Source organism: Globicephala melas, chromosome 8, assembly GCF_963455315.2.
Source record: "Globicephala melas chromosome 8, mGloMel1.2, whole genome shotgun sequence".
Classification (NCBI taxonomy): Eukaryota; Metazoa; Chordata; class Mammalia; order Artiodactyla; family Delphinidae; genus Globicephala; species Globicephala melas.
The window spans coordinates 35315481-35336931 of record NC_083321.1 but is presented as its reverse complement, the minus strand read 5'-3'; the positions used below and the strand labels follow the sequence as shown (position 1 = coordinate 35336931).

The window sequence follows — 21451 nt, the reverse complement described above, 5'->3', positions numbered from 1 at the left end:
GTTTGTTTTTGGGTGGAATCTACAAGCTGATTCTCAAATTCTAATGAAAGATTAAAGAACAAGAATAATGAAGACAATTCTGAAGAAGAAAATGGGAGAGGGACTTGGCTTTTTCAGATACAAAGGCTTATTATAAGGTTATAGGAATCTTATAATGTCATATTGGTGCAAGAATTGGCACATGCATCAATAGAACAGAATGGAGAAGCCAGAAGGATACCCTTCCATTATATGTGGCAACTTGGAAACTTGAAGTGGCATTCCCGATCAATGGGGAAATGACGTATTCATTGATAAATGGTTAGGAAAATCAGTTATTTAAATATTTCATATATATATTAATTGATGTAATTGGTTTTTGTGTATGGTGACAGGAAAAGCTTTAAATATGTATTTGCACACCATATGTACAAAAATTTACAAATACAGTTGATTTAAAAGCTAAATGTTAAAGCAAAACTTTGCAAGTTTTAGAAGACAACGTAGGAGCATATCTTCATGTTCTTCGAGAAAAATTTCTTAAGCTTAAAATATAAAGAATCTTTAAAGGAAATATTGATAAGTTTAATATGTAGAATAAAAAGATCTCATCACAGATGATCTTGACAACAAAATCAGTTGACAAAGACATAGTATCCATTAAAGAAATGCTATAAATCAATAAGGATTATTCTTATAACTCAATAAAAATTCTGGCAAAAGATACGAAAAGGCAGTTCCCCAAGGTGGAAACGTGAATAGCCAATGAATGTACTAAAAGGATTGCCACTTCAGTAGCTATCTTGGAAATGCAAATTAAAACCATTAGTAGATACAATTTCTTAGCCATCAGCCTGACAAAAATGAAAAAAAAAAACAAAACAGCAAAAAACCTGACAATGTTAAGTGTGAGGGAGACAGTTGGGAACAGGACACATACTCATTGTAGTGGAAACTTGCATTGGTAGAATACTAAGGAGAACAGTTAGGGAGATTTTGTATAAAGTTGAAGATGTGTGTACCTTATGATACAGGAACCCAACTTACAGGTATAAACACTGAAGAAACTCTTCTTTCTATGTTTCTTCATTGAAGAAACTCATGTACCCAAGAAGATATGTACAGACATTATCACAGGAACAATTTCTTTCTTTTGTAATTTCAAAAATTTGGGAAAAAACTATCACTGGGAGAAGGTTTAAATTGTGGTAAATATTAAAATCATAGAACTTGAATAAAAATTGATGAATTGCAAACATAATGTTGAATGAAAAAGCAAGTAGCAGGAGAACATTATGGTATTAAATCATTTGTATGTGTAAAAATCAAAACAGTCCAATTTATTGCTTATTTATACATTCACATGTAAAAAGGTAAATGCATGGGAATGATAAGCACTAAATTCAGACTAGTTTAACTTCTAAGAGGAATAAGTGGGGATTTTATTAGAGATGGGTACCCAGAAGTCTTCAACTATAGTGATAACATTTTATTTAAGGTGGGTGGGAAATTCACAGGTATTTGCTGTAGTTTGGTTTCAACCCTTCTGTACATCATAAATATTTGAAATTAAAAATCATGACATAATTTTTCAGGGTGATAATTCACATGTATGTGTATAAATATATACATGTATCCATATCCATACAGGTGATTTTTTTCATGTCCTATGATTTTCCACATGTCCAAGAATCATCAGAAATTTATCTCTCTGTTCCAAACTGGCTCTCACTTATGCTATTTCTTGTTTTGTAGCTAGTTACCCACTGGTGAAGCTACACTTTTCTTAGGGGTCTTACCTCTGTAGTGAAGGGCAGCAACTGGTTCCCAGCCATGGAGATACATCAGAATCAGATGGGAAGAGTTTACAATTCAAATTTCTGTGCCTACCTAGACCCACTTGTTGAGAATCTGAACTGTAGGGTTTGGGAATTTATATATTTTTAAAAGGCCTTTCTCACTGGTTTTGATCTGTAGATTTGAAGGCTCAAATTTGAGTGCACTGACATAGGTGACATGTGTTGATGGTCTAGATTAGTGTTTCACCTTGGTCTCTATAAAGATCTCACAAAATATAAGATATAGTCAACAATTAGCTTCTGCTTTAGTGTCTTTTTAGATTAGTGTCTCTCCAACTTTAGACTGCATCCAGGAGGGATTGTTAGAACACAGGTAGCTGGATGTCAATAAACAGTGGAGTAGGCAGCTCCAAGTTTCTTTACTTCCACAGAAACATCAAAAAATAAGCAGAAACTGTTAGAACCAACTTTGTCAGAATTTTGGCAAACAGTAAATGTTTGTAGCAACCAAGTTAATTTTGAATCAAGAAAAAGGCAACATCAAAATAGCAGGAAAGCTTTATGGCATTTTTACTTGCCCTCGCCCCACACCAGCTACAGCTCAGTGGCAGTCTTGAAGATGTCAGCCCATGTTTCCAGTGTGGAAAAATGGTCCCTGGCTCTAGAGGGAGCAGAGCAAATCTTATCTACAAATTATTTTGTATGTCTGTTCTGTCTGGGACTATCTGAAGGACTGATGCAAGGCACTTACCTCTATTTCACCTAACTCAGAATTCTCCCAGGCCAAAAAAATTGGTGGACATTTCTTGAAAATATTGCAAAGCTACCAAACAATTTGGGGCAAAAGCGTACAGTTGACACACATTAGACAATCTAGAGATAGGAGGAAGAGCTGAGGAGAGAGATTCTTTGGGCAGTTTAAGGCATTCAAAAGCAATCATGTATATGGGGAATTTAGAGAGCTATATGCATGCCCAGAGCAAGATTCATGCTCAGAAAAGACCTGAGAATACCGTAAGCATTCACTTTGGGCTGATCCCTAGGATCAGTGCAAGCATGGCTAAGTGTTAAATGAGGGCTCCAGCATATAGCATGCTCTCCCCCAACTTTCCCCCTCTCCCAGCTCCTGGCATTCAAGGAAATCTTGGTCTAAAAACTGTCTGAACACAAGATCCAGAACAGAGATTTTAGTGACCAGACATAATAAGGAATACAGTCTCTATAAAAATAGTCAGAGGGCTTCCCTGGTGGCGCAGTGGTTGAGGGTCCGCCTGCCGATGCAGGGGACATGGGTTCGTGCCCCGGTCTGGGAAGATCCCACATGCCGCAGAGCAGCTGGGCCTGTGAGCCATGGCTGCTGAGCCTGCGCGTCCGGAGCCTGTGCTCCGCAGCGGGAGAGGCCACAGCAGGGAGAGGCCTGTGTACTGCAAAAAAAAAAAAAAAGCCCCCATGATTGGTTTAAGGCTCTGCTGTTGCTACCTTCAAGTTTTCAATAAGTTTTGAACAAGGGACTCTGCAAATTAGGTAGCTGATCCTGAATAGTTTATAGGGGGGCTTACTTGTCTCTTATTGGTCACATTATCTAGATTCTAAGATTTACCAGGGTCAGAACTGTGTCTGTTTTATTCAACAAGTGCTTCAAATAGTATCAGGTGCACCGTTGGCAGATGATGTACTCTTAACATGAATGAATAAATGCACTAGCTATGAATCTGCCTTATTTGTAAAGTGCAAAGATGTCTCTCATAAAGGTAATGCAGATTGTATAAGAATATATATATTAAAAGCACCCAGCACTTAGTAGGTTTTCAGCATGCATTCCTTCTCCCTCTTTCTTATGTATTTAATGCTCCGTATACGCTTAACTCTATACTGTAGTAAAGACAGGCACTTTTGCTGCCTTTTAGGGACTTCTGTTTTAGTTGGGAGCTTGTGATTAAGACAGGGAGAATAGTTTGTCCTGCTATCTATTCCAGCTTGATGAGTGTATGATTCTCTGTAGATATAAGGAATCCTTGTTTAAGAGCCCAAATACCTGATACAGGCAGAAAACACAACGGGTGTTTACAGACTTGGACAATCGTTTTCCTGCGGAGGTGGGTTGTGGGGATGAGAAAGAGAGTACCAACAATTATTAACTGCTTTCTACGTTCTAGACCTAGTCTGGCTGTACGTATATTATCTTAGTTAATTATGTGTCACCTTCAGAGAATCCTAATAAGGTAGTTACTATAATTGTCCCTCTGTATCCTGTTTCCAACACCCCTGTGGATACCAAAATCCATGGAAGCTCAAGTCCCTTATATAAAATCCATGTATGCTGTGAACTGTGCATCTGTGGTTACAAAGGGCCGACTGTGTTATCCCTACTGTGTAAATCAGGCAATGGGGCTCAGAAAGATTAAGCAACTTGCCAGTCTCACGTAGTTTGCAAGTGATGGAAATAGGATTGAAGCTTAGAACTTTCTTTTTCAATATTTTTGCTTATTCAGTCAACAAATATTTTTTAGGGGCTTGCTTGCTATGTACTAGTCACTGTGTTAGATGGTGGAGTATTTCACTTAGGTATGCCATGTCCTCTGGAGGAGACAGACCTGTCTTTTTCCAGGGCTCTAGCCCAAAGAAACAGGTGGTCCCAGTGAGAAGCACCAAAAGGAGGTGGCAGTTCCACACACCACACCATGCTAGGGAGCATTGTGATTCTCCTTGTTCCCCTATAGGAGTAGCGCCATCCAATAGCTCTTTAGAAGGAAACCTTTCAAAACTCATCTCCCTGTATACCAGCCCGTGTTTCATTCCATCCTTTGGTGAGATGAGATGGCTGGGGTAGGGGGAATGTATCACTGTCTCATTACAGAAATTATCTTGATCAATGCTGCAGAAATCTCCCTGTAAAAGAGGCAGTCACTTCTCCGATGACTTATCAGGCTTTTAATATATACCTGGTAGAAGCTGCCTCCTGGGTCCAAGAACCACACCTGCCTTTTGGCTCCAGAACTAAATAATGCTTAGGTTGTGTTTTCAGGTTAAAACTGTATTGTTCTCTATTTTAAGTATGAATACATCATTTCATAGGCAAAGTAAAAGCAAAAGCTCACTTGTCAAACCTAATTTCTGGATCCTGGTGCATCGTTAGGAATAGTGCAATGAAGGTGCTGCTGATAAAAGAGCAGAGGGTGGAATCGCTTGCTTGTTGCTTGGCTCGTAAGCCTCTGGCTTTAGTTACTTCCTATCAGAGACACAGAACACAGGCTGGGAATTTCTTCGCTTCAAAACAGCATTCATTTGAGAAAATAGTTGGCCAGTAGTGATAGACTTATCTGAATCTTCTGATTGTCATAGGTTTTCATTATCAAGGTGGTTGCCTACCGCTCAATTTCCCTTTGTTGCATTCTAAAATGATTACGCTGTCATTATTCCGAGGGTAAGCCTAGGTGAATCACAGTGCTTCAGAGGTTTGGGTGTTCTGACAGTTTCTAAATAGTTGAGATCTCGTGGAGAATTCCCATCTCAAAGCCTTTCACAGAGGCCAAGCCTTTCTGTCCCTGTCTCTCGCTATTTTTCTGTCTGGTGAACTTGGGTCTGAAACCGTTCCCTTACCTGGACTTCACCGTCTCCTTAACAGCTGAGCTGTCACTGGGAAGTGAAATTACTTTTTTTTTTTTTAATGCCACAGCTGTTGTTTTTTTTTTTTTTTTACCTCAGCTGGTTCCCATAATTCCACAGATGGTAAACATATGTTTATAGGCACATAGAAAAAGAAGCTATATTGGATTCCTCCCATCTCTAATTCTCACTTTTCCTTTCATGCAGAAAGTCAAAGTCACAGAACTGGGGAATCTTACATATTTGTAGATTAATATTTCTGTGCATTAAGGCTTTGGAAACAGCAGGACAGCTAATGATATGCTAATGAACTGACAGTTTTTATTGATCATAATGAAAGTCGACAAGTGTCTTTCTTGGCTTTTATGCAAGCTGGAATATTTTATTAACTGTCTTCAGGGCAGAAATACATAATTGGCTGCATTGTGAAAATCCTCCTTGTCGGTTTCCCAAGTCTTACTTTTTGCTAGCCTGTTGCCAAGGCTTGGGTCCTTGCCAGTTTATAAACAGAACACATCCTCATCCATATATTTACATGCCTTCCAGGAACTCTCCCCACCTCCTTTTCCTTTCCCTTTTAAAGCAATTTGTTTCAGTGCTTTAGCATACAAAAAAATGGAACCATTTTCTTCAATGTAAACAGAGATCTGCAGGGAAATAAGAGCGGTAAAAAAAGAATTAGCATTTGTTTGGCGGCAAAGCTGCTTTCATTTGTATCAGAAAGCTCCAGGTGTTAGTAGGGTTTGCCTAATAGTTATTCCATACAGAAGAGGATAAATAATGGCATAATTTTTCTAATCTTTTTATTGCATCTTCCTATATTTCTTACTGTGAAATGAGTAAATGTTCTTGGAACCACGGAAATAATGGGCATCAGTGCCCCAGACAAAAAACCCATAATGTATAACCTGCCTGGTACAAATTTAGTTTTCAGTGCCTGGTGAGCTGAGTGCAGGGGGAAGCAGAAGGTGGCAACAGGTGGATGTCACAAAGAGGAAAAAATATCTGTTTTTCTTCTTTCCATCGTACTGATAGTAAAAGCTTATTAATTTGGGTTCTGCCCCTTAGGGAATTTTTTAGATCCTCAGAGGGGCTGAGATTTACCATTGCACTAACAACAAGAAAATGGATTGTTTAGCAAATTAATAGTGCAAATAAGATTGCAGGGGAGAATGTTAGGCTACCTAAAAGGACCTCAGTTTTCCAGCATTGAAAAACTCTTTTAGCAAGCTGTTAGTATCTAATGCAAATAATTCATTATGGCTGGTTGAATACTATCTTTCCATGAAGGCAGCTAAGATAGAACCTCACTTTGATAACAGGACTTCCTTGTAGCACCATTTTGTGCTACAAAGCCCACATAACTGTGAGACTTTCTCAAATGATATATTTTACTTACACTGTGTTGCAGTGGCCCAGCCCTCATTTGGAGTTAGTAGACCTGTAGTTGATGGCCAAAGATTAAAGTGTCCTTTAGGAAAGCTAATTAAAGTATCAGAGCTTTAGATTTTTCATAGGTCAAATGACTAGGAATCTGGCCCTAGATCAGTAGTTTTCATCGGGCATCTCAAAATCACCTCAGAACCACTGTCAAAATTTCATACATGACTGTGCTTCCTCACCCTCCTCTAAAATTCTGATATGTTCCCCTAGTTTAACAACTAGCATTCTACATGATTTTCACAGACTCTTAACAGCTGTGAAAATTATAGTTCAGTATTGCATCAGGGAGGAAGAAATTTTCCTCTACCCTTCTAGGTTCTTCTGACAAGTCGAAGAATTCAATTGACATGAGACCAATTAGCAGAAACTCAAAACAAATTTTAATAACATGTACACATGGCAGAGACCCAGGAAAACTGAGTAGCTTACCAAAAGAGCTGAAACCCTCACCTTAAATACTGTCTTCAGCTAAAGACAACAACAGAGAGTGTGGTGATAGGTCTTTGGGACTCAAGGGGAGGTAGGCAATTCACACGGAGATGGCAAAGCAAATGTTCAGTAAATAAATGTTTGCTGGGCCATGCAGAGACAATGGGATGCAGAGTGCACGCTGATCTCTAAGCTGCCCCACCACACCTAGTTCATGTTCCTTGCAGATATTTCTGATGACAGTTCTATTCTGGGAACAGGCCCTCTATCTAAATTCTTTTAGGCAGTTAGGGGGAAGGTCAGAGTTTCTTCCTGAGTCTTTTGGGCCTTGATTGTTTTCAGGTCTAAATAATCTGCAAGCCAATGAGACATTTAGAGTGGCAAATTTTGCTCTCTTACAATTATATAATTTATAGTTTTTAGGAATTTGATGCAGGTTAGGTATTGATTGTACCTACTTCGTGAAATATACTATGATAGGAATGGCAGGGAAAGCTGAGGTGAAAACCTATGAGTTTTGCTTTCACGGTTTTTGTAATTTAGTGATTTGGTTAGTTGCCATTCAGTTCCAAATCAGTAAGATTTTACTCTGTTCGTGTACTGGATCCAGGTGCTGCTTTCACCACTCTGAACTTGTAAGGAGTAAACACTCTTGCTCCAGAAAATCCAAGTGATTGACAACAGGGCAGGGTTTTTCAAAGTGGGCCCCTTGACCTTTCATGGGAATCCTTTGGGACGGCCTTTAAAAATGCCGATTCCTGGGCCCACTCCAACCCTCCTGAAACAGAGTCCGGGGTTGACCCAGGAATCTGATGTTAAACAAATACTCAATGTGATTCTTAAGAAACTGGCAGTTTGAGAAATACTGCTGTGGTGAATGGTACAAATGAGGTCCACTACTTATAGGCCCAGCCAGAGTTTTTCTTTTTTTTTTCAGTTAAGTGTAGATACATTTAAAGTGAAATGAAGAGAAATAATAGAAATTCTGTCTTTTTATCCCTTATTTCATCTTTTCTGGGGAGAAGTTGCTGTGCTCTAAGGTACATTTTCATCTATAGAAATCCTCCCAGATGATTTTTCTGGGAGAAATAAGGCTGATCGAGCTTCTTTGTTGCTTTATACTTTATAAAACTCCATTTTCTAAAGAAAACTACAGGCTTAGCAAATGCTTCTTTTATTGACAGATGTCCAGACACTAAATAGTTGGCCCTCCATCTGCAGGTTCCACATCCGCAGAATCAACCCATTTCAGTCTACAGTCGGTTGACTCCGTGAATGCTGAACCTGTGTGTGCAGAGGACCTACCGTTCTATGCCATTTTATATAAAAGACTTGAGCATCCACAGATTTTGGTATCTGTGGTGGGTGGGTGGTGGAGGGGGAAGGGAGGGTCCCAGAACCACTACCTTCCAGCTACTGAGGGATGACTCTAGTTCATATGACCATTCAGTGCAAGACCTTTTGGTTCTTATCATGGGGAGGTACTGGGATATATACACAGGTATGTATTTGTAGGTTCACATACATACACTCACACTTCTTTGGGTTACAGTTGGTATTTGTACAGTACATTGCCACCCTTCATTTAATCCAGCATGGAATTACATCCGTGCAAATACATTAGCATTCCCATCTTGATTCATTTGGCAAGAACATGTTTTTATGCCACTATGTGGGCTGACCCTCATGACCTCTTTTTCAGAAAAAATATCAAGTGCCTTGAGTTTTTGTGTTGATAGGGATTGAGATGCTGTCAGTTCTTATTGCCATTTTTGTTCGAGTCAACATCATTGATCTTCACCTAATGATCTGTGTAACACACACGCATGTGCCGGAGATTAAAAGTGGAAAGACAGAGGAGGGAGGCAGGTGGAAGAAAGGTGTGGGAGAGGCAATTATTAAGAAAACAAAAGGAATACTGCCATGTATAATATATGTTGCTACAGGATAAGTGGATGGGAAATCCTTTTCAAATGGACTTTTTTTTTTTTTTTTTTTTTTTTTTGCGGTACGCGGGCCTCTCACTGCTGTGGCCTCTCCCGTTGCGGAGCACAGGCTCCGGACGCGCAGGCTCAGCGGCCATGGCTCACGGGCCCAGCCGCTCCGTGGCATGTGGGATCTTCCCGGACCGGGGCACGAACCCATATCCCCTGCATCGGCAGGCGGACTCTCAACCACTGCGCCACCAGGGAAGCCCTCGAATGGACTTTTTATTTGTTTTGGCAAAGATAATACCATGACAAATATACACCAGGTTTCTGAGGGCCCTTTCCATGGCTGATAAAAATAAGAATGATTTAGGCTCTTCTAACCGGCAGATATTAGATAGACCTCATCCTTTCCTGGTACGTGTGCTTTTGCCACTTTGGCATCAGGGAGGGTGACCAACTGTCCCGGTTTGCCTGGGAATCTCTGTTTTAGCACTGAAATCTCTAAATCCCAGGCAAACCTGAATAGTTGGTCACTGTAATTTCATCCATATTCAGCCTCATTAGACAGATATTTTCTGATGTGTACTTAGTTCTCTCTGACGGGCTGTTCTTTGAGGGAAATCTATCACTTTGTCTGCTCTGGACTGATTTTTTCTTTTATCTTGAAAGTTAGCAAAAGCACAGAGATCTAAATTGTGACACTTTCAGTTTGGACGCCTGCTTCATTGACCCAGCACTTGAGTGCTAGAAGGTTCTGTAGCTTTTGCATGCAGCACTTCTTTTTCCAGATGAAGCAACTGAAGCTCAGAGAGGGTGGTTGACTTATTAAGTCCAGCCAGTTAGCTACAAATGGATCCAGACCTTAAACCTTGGGCCCCTGACTGCCAATCCCATGCTTTTCTCAAATTCCTCACATGTGCTTGAAAGGCACCCTGGCCTCTCAAAGGAGTTAATTTGCTTTGAAAAACTGAGCAACTTTGTGCCAGGAAGAAGCTGATTGACTTAGACTGTGCTCCATTAATTGCTCCCTGTAATTCCCCGACAAGAGATGACAAATTCATTTTGAAGAGCTGTGGCAGGCACCTTCTTCCCATGGTGAGGCTGTCTCTTCTCTTAATCACGGACACTGCATCATCCTCGAAGAGGAAGAGGTTAATCAAAGTATCTAATTCGGAGGAAGAGGCCTTGTGACCCTGTTATTTCTATTAATATTTCCAATTAATATTTTATCTTGGAATAATAAGCAGAAACAGCATTTGCTGACTACCTTCTGCTGTTTAGAAGATGAGCACATAAATGTTAAATGTTGCTTCCTTTGAAAGACTCACCACACTATCATAAGCCTATATTTTATTTATAGATTAAGCTCAATATTCTGAACCAGCTTCTACATGTTCCATCCGTTCTGTAATATCTCTTCCATCAAATCAGGAAAAAATACCCTAAAAACGGAATCTTGAAATTCAATGTGAAAAATCCAAAAGCCAAGTCAATATTTTCATTGAGAGATGGTGGCCCCAAACACTTTCTTAAATTAGGGCTGTTCTTCCAGACTAAATTGCAGAATTAAAAGACCACCTTTTATCCACAGTGAGGTGTTGAGCAAATCTTAAGACTCACCAGCAAAGACTCATGTTACTCAAGTAGCTGAGAGCAAGGTTCTTAAGGAGTTTTCCCCATGTCTAATTTTATTTCCTGGACTAAATGAATCAGTAGAGCATTTTAGTCTAATATGTTCCTATTGTCGCTTTTTCCCACTTAAAAAAATCCTGTAAATCAGCAGTATTTAACGTTCCAAGATGACTAGGGCATTGAGGAGAATTTTTATTGCATCAATGTCTTTATAGTTGGACAGTTTGAGAACATTGACTGATGGATCCTTAGTTCTATGATATCATTAGCATAAACCAGTGGTAAGTAATTGTAGCTTTCTCAAGATGAATGGATATTTTGAGATTTTGTAGAAGAGGATGGTTTGGAGTAGGTCAGTGTGCACTAAGGCCAACTCACCTTCTGAATATGGTTATCAGTCTTGCTAAAAAAAAAGAAAAGAAAACTTCCCTGCAGAGAGCATGTGACAGGGGCCATTTGAACTGGTAACTGTAATACTGATTGCCACCTCTCTCTTCTGTTATCAAGGGGATTATCCAAGATGGGAAAATCATCTTTATGCCGAATGGATACATAACACAGTGTCCGAACCTGAATCGCAGTAAGTAGCAACTTAAAGCATTTCTGAATTATTAATATTATATAGCTTGTTGATAATATCAGAGAAGCACTTCAGGAAGGATACAAACAAACTGTTTACATTGTTGACTTATGAGGTGGTGGAGTTAGTGAGAGATTTTATGTATACTAAAATACTTCTGCGTCTTTGGATTTTTAAAAAGCTTATGTATTTGTAGAATAACATTTGAAGGTAAGAAGAGATTATGTGAGCAGTTTTGGGTCTGTAATGTTTCATATAATTATATAAATATATGTATATAAACTATTTTTTAAACTTCTTGACTTGGATATATATGAGTGTACTTTTGCTGCTTCTGTGATCATTCACAATTCTTTAGTCCCAATAAAAATGAGAGTTTAGTTTAAATTTAAAAATGTTTTCAAGGTAAAAACATACTGTCCTTTTCAGTTAGTCCTTGTTCCTTTCTTTTTGCTTATTAATAAAAGGAAAAGATCTAGATCTGAAATCCTCTGTGAATTCACTCCAATTTTGAAGTCACACTTAACCAGAAAAGCGAAAACACTTTTATATAGCTAAACAACTACTGTTTAAAAAATATATATATTTTTCTGTTAGCACAGTAGCAACATTTATTTTATATTTTCTTTATTGAGCTTGTCCAACTTGCAGTGATTTCTTAAGCCTGGTGCAAGGAATAATGGATTTACAAGAGCTTTTGGCCAAGATGACTGCAAAAGTAGGTATCTAAATTTCACTCGTGATGTTTCATTTCTTTGTCCATCCTATCTGGAGTTTAGAATGATATGCTATAATGGAAACATTTTTAGTGTTGGCATCTGCGATATGTTACTATAAAATGGTTTATTCTTTTTTGAAATAGGACAACCTATAGTAAACATAACCATTTGCGCCTTTGATACTGTTAGACGGTATCAAAATACTTAGTTGAAAAATGTTTGGAAGAAAAGCAATATGTATCACTGTATATTCCCTGGGAGTGGAAAAGGAATTTGCCCATTGGCTATTAAACCAGTAACACTGAGAGATGACATATGGTCAGAGTCACTGCTGCTTATAAGCTAATGCATTTTGGATGCAAGAATCATTGCCAGTAGTCGGAAAGGGCAGAATAGCTATTGTTAGGAACAGATTATTGTCACAGGAAGGCATTATATCACATTTCTAATATATGATGCATTTCAAAACTGGTCCTGAGTTAAATAGTGAAGGAGGCAAAGTTTGCCTTTCAACACCTTCAGTTTTATAATTCTGCATCTTTCCCTCCTCCCCATGATTCACTTAACAAGCATCTTTTGAGGATCTGCTATTTGCCAGGCACTGTGTTAGGCACATAGGAGGCAGTGATGAAGAGGATGTGATTTCTACCCCAGAGATGTTCATATTGAGCGGCAGAGCCGGGAATGTAAACGATTAGGGGCTTTGATAATATATACTCATAACGTTTAGATGGATAATGAAAAGCCCTGAGCCTTGTGAGGAAAGGCGCTGAATAAATAGAAAACGTGGCCGTTGCTGTTGTTATGATACCGATCAGTCGTGGACATGAGTTCTAGCCTAGGGCAGAGAAAGAATTTGGTTGGCCCTAAGAGACATGCTCTGCAAAAGGGAGAATTTTAATAACAGTGAAAATGATACCTCAATCCTATTCTACCTGCGGCTCTGACTGCTCCTGCCATCAGCCATAGCACGTGGAAAAAATCAGTGGGTAGGTCGGTGTTTGGGATGTACGGCTGTATTTTGGACTCAAAGACTCTGCTGCTGAAGATAATGTTTCTGCTTCAAACTAGGTCTCTGGCCAAGTCCCCTTTTGTCTGCAAAGGAGAGCACTTTTGTAAAGAGAGAAACTAAAACTGAGATTCGAGAGATTCTTTTCACTTCAGAGTACAGTGGAAATGTGAAACGTAGGCAATAATTTGTCTTCCCAGCTTGTGGCATAGAGAAGCATTTATGTCATATCGTCTGAAGCAGCTTGATCTCAATACTGTTAATTATATTTTAGATCGCTACCAAATTTTTGGAACAAGAAACATGCCACTCAGCCTCAGGTGACTGTGGTTCTCCATCTCCTGGTGATGAGAGTGCCCTTTTTCATTCTCATTCTTTCCCATTGCAGGAATGTCATTTTTCTCTTTTTAGCTGTACATTATTATCTAACAGCCACATTGAGCTCTGTCCACAAAACATTATTATGTAAAATGGCCATTTGTGAGGCAGAAGGTATTTAATTGTGAGCAGAAATGGTTTAATCTACCGTCTAAACACCCCCAGCACTCTGGAAGACTTATAAAAGTCTATTTCTTTCAAACCGTGAATAGAATTATAATTAGAAAACTGAGTACTTCCATCTTCACTGCAAAATTTGGAGTCTGTGATAATCTAGAAGAAGAGTTGGCAAACTTTTCTTGTAAGGAGCCAGCCAGTAAATTTTAGTCTTTATAGATCAAGAAGCAAAATTGAGAACATGATGTATATACCTATTTCACTTCAATATAATCAATCAATATAACATGAAAGGGGGCTTCCCTGGTGGCTCAGTGGTTAAGAATCTGCCTGCCAATGCAGGGGACACGGGTTTGAGCCCTGATCGGGGAAGATCCCACATGCCGCGGAGCAACTAAGCCCGTGCACCACAACTACTGAAGCCTGTGCACCACAACTGCTGAAGCCCGCATGCCTAGAGCCCATGCTCTGCAACAAGAAAAGCCACTGAATGAGAAACCCGCACACCTCACCTCAGTGAAGACCCAATGCGGCCAAAAAAATAATAATGATAATAATTAAATAAATTTATAAAAGAAAAAAATATAACATGAAAGGATGCTCAACATTGCTAATCTTCAGGGAAATGCAAATCAGAACCACAATGATACATCACCTCACACCTGTCAGAATGACTATCATCAAAAAGAACACAACCAACAGATGCTGGCAAGGATGTGGAGGAAATGGAACCTTTGTACACTGTTGGTGGGAATGTAAGTTGCTACAGCCACTGTGGAAAATAATATGGAGGTTTCTCAAAAAAACTAAACTAGGACTACCATATGACCCAGCAATTCCATTCCTGGGTATATATCCAAAGAAAACAAAAATGCTAATTCAAAAAGATACATGCACCCTAGTGTTCATAGCAGCACTATATACAATTGCCAAGCTGTGGGAGCAACCTAAGTGTCCATCAACAGATGAATGGATAAAGAAGATGTGGTACACACACACACACACAGAGGAATACTACTCAGCCATAAAAAGAATGAAATTGTGCCATTCACAGCAACATCAATGGACTTGGAGGGCATTATCCTAAGTGAAATAAATCAGACAGGGAAAAACAAATGCTGTATATCACTTATATGCGGAATCTAAAAAATACAACAAACTAGTGAATATTTTAAAAAAGCAGCAGACTCACAGATATAGAGAACAAAATAGTGGTTACTAGTGGGGAGAGGGAAGTGGGGGAGGAGTGATATAGGAGTGGTAGATTAAGAGGTACAAACTATTATATAATAAGCTACCAAGATATATTGTACAACACAGGGAATCTAGCCAATATTTTATAATAACTATAAAGGGAGTATAACCTTTAAAATTGTGAATCACTATATTTTGCACAGGTAACTTATATAATGTATTGTACATCAACTACACTTCGATAAAAAAATAAAATATAACTATTGAAAAATGTAAAAGTTATTCTTAGCTCACAGGCCATACAAAAATAAGTGCTGGGCCAGATTTGGTCCATGGACCTTAGTTTGTCAACCCCTGATCTGGAATAAACTGGAAAGATATTCATATTAGGTAATATTTATTGAGCATTTACTATGTGTTAGTTACAATGCTTAAACTTTTATATTCACTCTCTCTCTAATCCTTCCAGCAATCCTCTGAGCTAGGTTTATTAGCCCACTGTCCAGATGAGAAGACTGAGTCCCAAGAAAGTTATGTAGCTTTTCCCAAGAAAAGTGGATGGCAAAGCCAAGGCTCAAACTTAGATTCTGTAAGTTGGATCATAACCGAGGAAGTTTATGGTTGGAGGAGAGAAGATTAGAAAGAGAACCAAAAGATATAAAGAAGGAATGACTGATGGAGAGAGGGAGGTGAAAGCTACCAGTAGGAGGATGGCGATACCAGTGAGAAGAAGAATGAGCCCATAAGACGAGAGGAAAAGAGAAGTGTGTGTTCAGATGGTACCTGTTGGGAGTGAAACGTTAGCATAGAGCTTGTGGCAGCTTTTGAAGGAGGAATGTCAGGGCAGGGACAAGCCCGCTTAACTCACCCATCTGGTTACAGCCACTTGTTTTCCTTAGATAGATGTGGGAATTTTCTGAGTCCTGGGTTTACGTTATGTGTCCTCCTGCCAGGACCGCACAGGGGTCACTGCTATTGCATTATCTCCTTAAGGGTTTTCAGATCATAGGGACTGCTCAGAATCAGACTGCTAACCTAGGATCCGCCAGGTGAATTCTCAGCAAAGAATTCTTTAAGACTTCTGAAGGAAGATATTTCCCTCTAGCCAGTGCCATGGTCTGAGTAGGAAGGTCTTCCTTCAGAGCCTGGTGCAAACCTTGTTTCCTTTTCGTTCACTCTTAAGCTGAGGGTACAGCCCTTTGGGGCTGTACCTTGATGTAGGAGTTTCCTTTAAGACATCCCATCTTGGGCAGACCCTGTTCTCTATTTCCTCTCCCTGGCCCCCTGTGCGAGGTGGGAGCTTGAGGGCTCCATGTTTTGGCTAACGTCATGGAGGTTGGCTTTGGTGCTCACTCGCCTTCCTGGATCCCTGGCTGTCAGTTTGTTTTGGCCACTGTGGCTTTATTCCTTTTCTGTCAGCTCCTGTGATGATTTTTAAAAGTTACGATTTGTGTATATTGTCCAGCATTTTAGTTGGTTCAATTGGTGAAGCCTTTTAGGGTACCTAGTCTGCCATCTTGGTGGAAGCAGAGTGTAATACACCTCTTGGCAGAGTGAAGGAGATGGAGTCTGGAGGGTTAAGACGAACTGGAACTCAAGTAGGGTTCCTGGGTGCAAAGGGAATTCTGTGGCGCCAAATCGACCTGGATTTGGGCTTTGCCTTTAGTTAGATAAGCCTATCATGGCAAGATTTAGCTGATGGGTTTGGAGGTTTGGTTTGAGTTGCCCAGCAGCTGTGATTAAAATAGGCATTAGTCATGTAGATCATGGTGGAGATAGAAATGGGCTTTGGAGTAAGATTCATCTGATGTTGAATCTCATTTTTATCACTTCTTTGGTTGTTTGCAGCCTGGAATGAGTCACTGGTCTCATTTCTAGCTGCAGTTTCCATGTATGTAAAATGGTGACAATTATTCTTCGTTTTATAAAGATTGCATTGAAAGTTGCTGTCAGAGCCCTGGTCTAGAGCCAGGAGGTTTTGGAAAACAGCAGAAAGTCCTCACACTTGGGTCACAGTGGAAGCCATGGGATCCTACCGGAGAGCGAGCCCAGCGCACAAGCTGGACAGGAGTTGGTAGCCAAAGTCACATCAAACCAAACAGACACAGACACCAGATCAGCTCAGGGTTGTGCCTAGGAGGGCTTGCTCTTCCTTTTCTCCTTTCAAAGTATAGGGTGATTGAAAATGACTGTGCCCTTGCTTGATGTAGGAAAGATCAGGGAAGCAGCTTGCATGTAGCGTCAGGTGACAGAGGTCAGGGTACAGAAGAGCCCTCTTGAAGAATCCCAACATTGTGGCAAAACCATACTTTTTCAAGGGGGAGAAGGTGCAGGGAAGCGGTCCCCTGATACTTCCCCTAAGTGATCCACAAGAGACCACCAATCCCCTGGCTTATTCTGGAAATTCTCCCAGGTAGTCTCTACACTGTGGGAACCACAAACCTGCTGAGCCAGGTACACAGCGATAGGATCAGGCTGTGTCCTGCTCTTGCATCCCACCTGTGCGGTAATCACATTCTTCCTTCAAGCTCAGGAGAAGAGATGCTGAAGATGGGGAATTTCTTGATTACTTCTGTTTGAATCTTTGACAAATCTATTTATGTAAATCAAGCTTGGAGTGGCGTTTCAGCTTGTAACATTGGATTTTGAGACTTTCATTGTTTCAAGGAGCTCAATAGTGATTTTTCAATTAAGCTTAAAGGTTTAATACAATAGATTTCTTTTTTCCCTTTTATATAGCAAATGCCAAATAAATAATATTTCAAAGGAAAAAAGAAATCTACTGCATGACTAATGTACTTAGATTCATTCATTGACCTCTTACTGTGAAAAAGGCCTCTGCTGTCTGTCTTTGAACGTGTAGAGTTAAGAATAAATGATTCGGTCCATGGTTGCTTGGATAAGTGCGCAAAGGTAAAACAAAAAAGAGTTGCAGATTTGATACCGTATCTATTTTGGATCTTCAGGCATTCTTAGAGAAAATGGCAGGTAGTGTAGAAATAGCTTTTGAAAATGAACTTGTATAAATTCAGCATGCTAATGCCAGTGACAGAAAATGTAATTCATTTTTTAATTCAGAGTTGTTTTTTTCCTTTATTGTTGCTTCAGGATTTAAGCAGGGGAAAAGGAAGGCAAGATTACATATTAAGTGCCTTTGAAAAATTAGCTTTTTGCCTTAATATTCCTTTGTCTTGGTGTCTGTCTGATGCATTCTTATCATCACAGAGATTAGGGTTTTTTACTGTTGTCAGAACAGGCTAAACATATTAAAAATTTAAAGACAGTACTCAGAAGGGAAGCAAAATCGGCCTTGAGAATAGCTTCCATTGTATTAAAATCGAGGCTTTTCCTTGCGGTTGAGTTTTGTAGGTGAGCATAGCTCAGCTTTGTTGGGCAGTCCTGGAAATTGACAATATTGCCTTTAGGCAAAGCTCCTGGATTTACAGGAAACTTGGGTAGATACAGAATAGCCTTTTGAACTAGTCCATAAGAAGTCCCCTTCTTGGAGTGATACAGACACTAGGGTTCTTCCAGACTTTCAGAGTAAGACAGGCACTTTCCTCTCACAAACAGATTCCTCATCCTGAGCCACTTTTAGGAAAGATTCCCTTCTAGTTCAACTCTTCCTTGTTCATTCCACGGTCATATGTCTATCACTACCTTATGTGGGAACTACTGAGGCTATAGAAATGAAGTAAAGATAATATGTGATGAGTTATCACTTCCTTTTTATTATCTCTTACCAATACACGGTTTTGGTACTTGGTGTCACCAAACTCTTGGAAGTATATGTTATCTGCATTTCCTAAAGAATTCCCAGAGAACGTAATTACCGTCGATTCTGGATGCTCTATGATTAAGCTGGAGATTTAAGTGTAACTTGAATGTTTGGAAGATCATGTATAGTAGAGTCATAGGAAGCTAACTCTCAGGCACGGTCGACTCAGTTTTTTCGGGGTTGATTATAGTGCATGTGGTTTGTTTAGGATTCTATTTGTTCTTTTCCCTTCCTCTTGGTACTACCCATGGCAGGCAGACGAGGAACAAATTTTCTTGAGAAATTCCAAAAGTTTAGAGCAAGAGATGGAATAAATGACAAAAACCAAGGTTGAATTCCATTTCCAAAGAGTAGCACTGTTATGAGTAATTGAGAGGAGCATGTACGGAGTGGAACCATAGAAAATGTAGAAAGATGGTAGAAGTCATCATTAGCCAGGTTCAACCATTATAACTAAAATGTTGCCTCCAAATAGTCTTAGTTGGGATCAAAAATTGATTCAATCTCCTGTATGGGGAAAATACTCAAGACGGGGATATATAAGTATGATTGAGAAGGAAAAGGAACTGTGTGATGAATTTTTAGAAAGTGGTATTTGTTCTTCTGTCATGACCTTCTCTATGTAAGGAGAAAGGAAGAAGGGTGAGATTGCTACCAGGCCAAGTTACTCCTTGGTATGGATGTGATGACAGAGAGATCACACCACATTTCAAGTTTTTTTTGTACCATAGTTTTGAAGGCAACCTGGAGTCGCCTACATGGACAATGGTCAAGAGGGAGGGTTGGAACCATATCACGAGGAGCTGTTAGGGGAACCTGGCGGGGCTGACTGTGGTCAGGGGCAGGCATGAGGACAGGATAACCTCAGATGTTTGTAGAGCGGTTAGATTTACTCAGGATGGGCCACAAGGCAAAACTAGGTCTAATAGGAAGAAGGGAGAGAAATTTCACAGCTCAAGCTAAGAAAGACATTTCAAATATCCAGAGCTAACCAAGAAAAGTAGCTTTCGTTGGAAGGTAATGAGTGTCCCATCACAGTTACATGTGCAAACAGGGGCTGGATGACCACTTGAAGGGGTTACTTGTCACGTCATTTAAACTTTATAAACTCTTTCAAATCGGAGATTCTAAGATTGCATGTTTAATGGTAGCAGTTGGGTGACCTAAAAAAGGAAAAAGCTTTTCTTTTCTTTTCTTTCTTTTTTTTTTTTACAAAGTCCTCATCTCACCCGGGGGTTTGGTTGCCTCTCTTGAACTTGTCTGAACACCAAAGTGGATTCTGGGGCATTCTATTTGGAGGATACTGAGCTGGGGAGAAATAAGATCTGCCTATGACTTCCCAGAATTTTTCATAAAAGAGGAAGCAGTGACTTCCCAGCTTGTAAACCATGACACTCTGGTTAGTGTGTGAAGAAGAGGGATAGGATTGCGGGAGATAAATGTAAGGGCTTCAGAGCTGCTGATTAGATCTCCTGTAAACATTGTAAGGAGTCCTTGAGAACACATTCATTACAAGTGTTTCTGTGTGAGTTTGAGCTGAAAGCACACACGTTGATGAACACCCATGAGGTCCCTGAGATACAGTTTAATGTCTCATTTGGTGCTCATTAGACCATGGGAGCCAATATGTCTTCAATTTAGAATGCTTCTACCTTGTGTGAAATTAAAAAAAAAATCTTCGAAAAACAGATCTGGCTAAGAATCACTGAACTGCTTTGAGCATTTTTTTCTCCTCCCGCTTGGATTTATTTTTTCAGGTTGCGATTAGCTTTGTTAGGACAATGCTGTTGAATTACAGAAATTACACGTAGTCACTCTTGTTTGCAGCTGAACTATGCAGAGACAAGACTTAGTCAATTGGAAAACTGTCATTGTGAGAAGACCTGTCAAGTGAGTGGACTGCTCTATAGAGACCAAGACTCCTGGGTTGATGGTGATCACTGCAGGAACTGCACGTGCAAAGTAAGCCTCTTTGTACCTAAATGGACAGTTTTAAGAGGGCAGTTGTACAAATTATTGTGTAACCTGTTTCTTTATAATGCTGACTCTAAGAAGTACTGCCTTTTTACGAAGTGCCTACTTAGTAATTGGCGCAATTGTGAAGGGAAGCTGGAAAAGTGTCATTACAAATGCAAATTCTTATCAAGAGAAAGCAGATTTTAATTTCCAACGCACTCTAATATGATCTAACATGATTAAGAAGCTTACTGTTTAGAGATTAGAGTAGCAGAGGGAGGAAGGGACTCCTTTGGTTTTCAAACCACCTAATGGCTCATTCACAACTTTTCTCTGCTATAATACCTTTTAAAAAGGTGGTTTATTTAGTTTCTAGGTGTTTTCATTGTATTTGACGAGGTAGCCATTTTCTGTTTTAGAGACCCCCTGACTTTCTTTCAGGTTATCCCTTATTTGTATGTACTATTTGATCTGTTTCAGAGAATTACAAGAGGTTCCCCCAAATTAGTATCGAAACCCTGTTCAGTTGCAATTATTTGATAACTATCTGAAGAATGCCATTGTTTGTCTGCAAAAATACAAAATGATTGTTAGCGCTTCAACAATGGTTGACAGGGTCTGCAAAAGGTGTTATTTATGTTCTTGTAAAAATAGGCTTTTCTGTTTTCTGCCTAATCTACTTAGTCCACATGGGCAGGTGGAATAAAGCCAGTGATGTGTATCAGAAAAGTAACTGAGGTGGCATGGGTTCGTTTGGGCTGGAGAAAATTCTTTATTTGGGGTCCTGGAGGGGACTGGGAGTTTCTCACACTGCTTCTGTTTCCCTGGTGAGGCTTCTGGGATGAGATGTGAGCTTTTTGCTGCTGAGGTCACTTCTGCTGAGATTCCTCTCCCTGTTGTT

The 21451-nt window shown here is 39.7% G+C and overlaps 1 protein-coding gene across 2 annotated transcripts in view; it reads left to right on the top strand.

The window, feature by feature from the left end:
* NELL1 (neural EGFL like 1) overlaps window positions 1-21451 on the top strand; it is an 874935-nt gene that overhangs the window by 177297 nt on the left and 676187 nt on the right. For both annotated transcript variants that reach the window (XM_030864871.2, XM_030864870.2), the window contains exons 6-8: window positions 11327-11399; window positions 12035-12117; window positions 20422-20556. In XM_030864871.2, the coding sequence (XP_030720731.2) occupies window positions 11327-11399; window positions 12035-12117; window positions 20422-20556 (291 nt within the window). The remainder of the gene's footprint in view (window positions 1-11326; window positions 11400-12034; window positions 12118-20421; window positions 20557-21451) is intronic.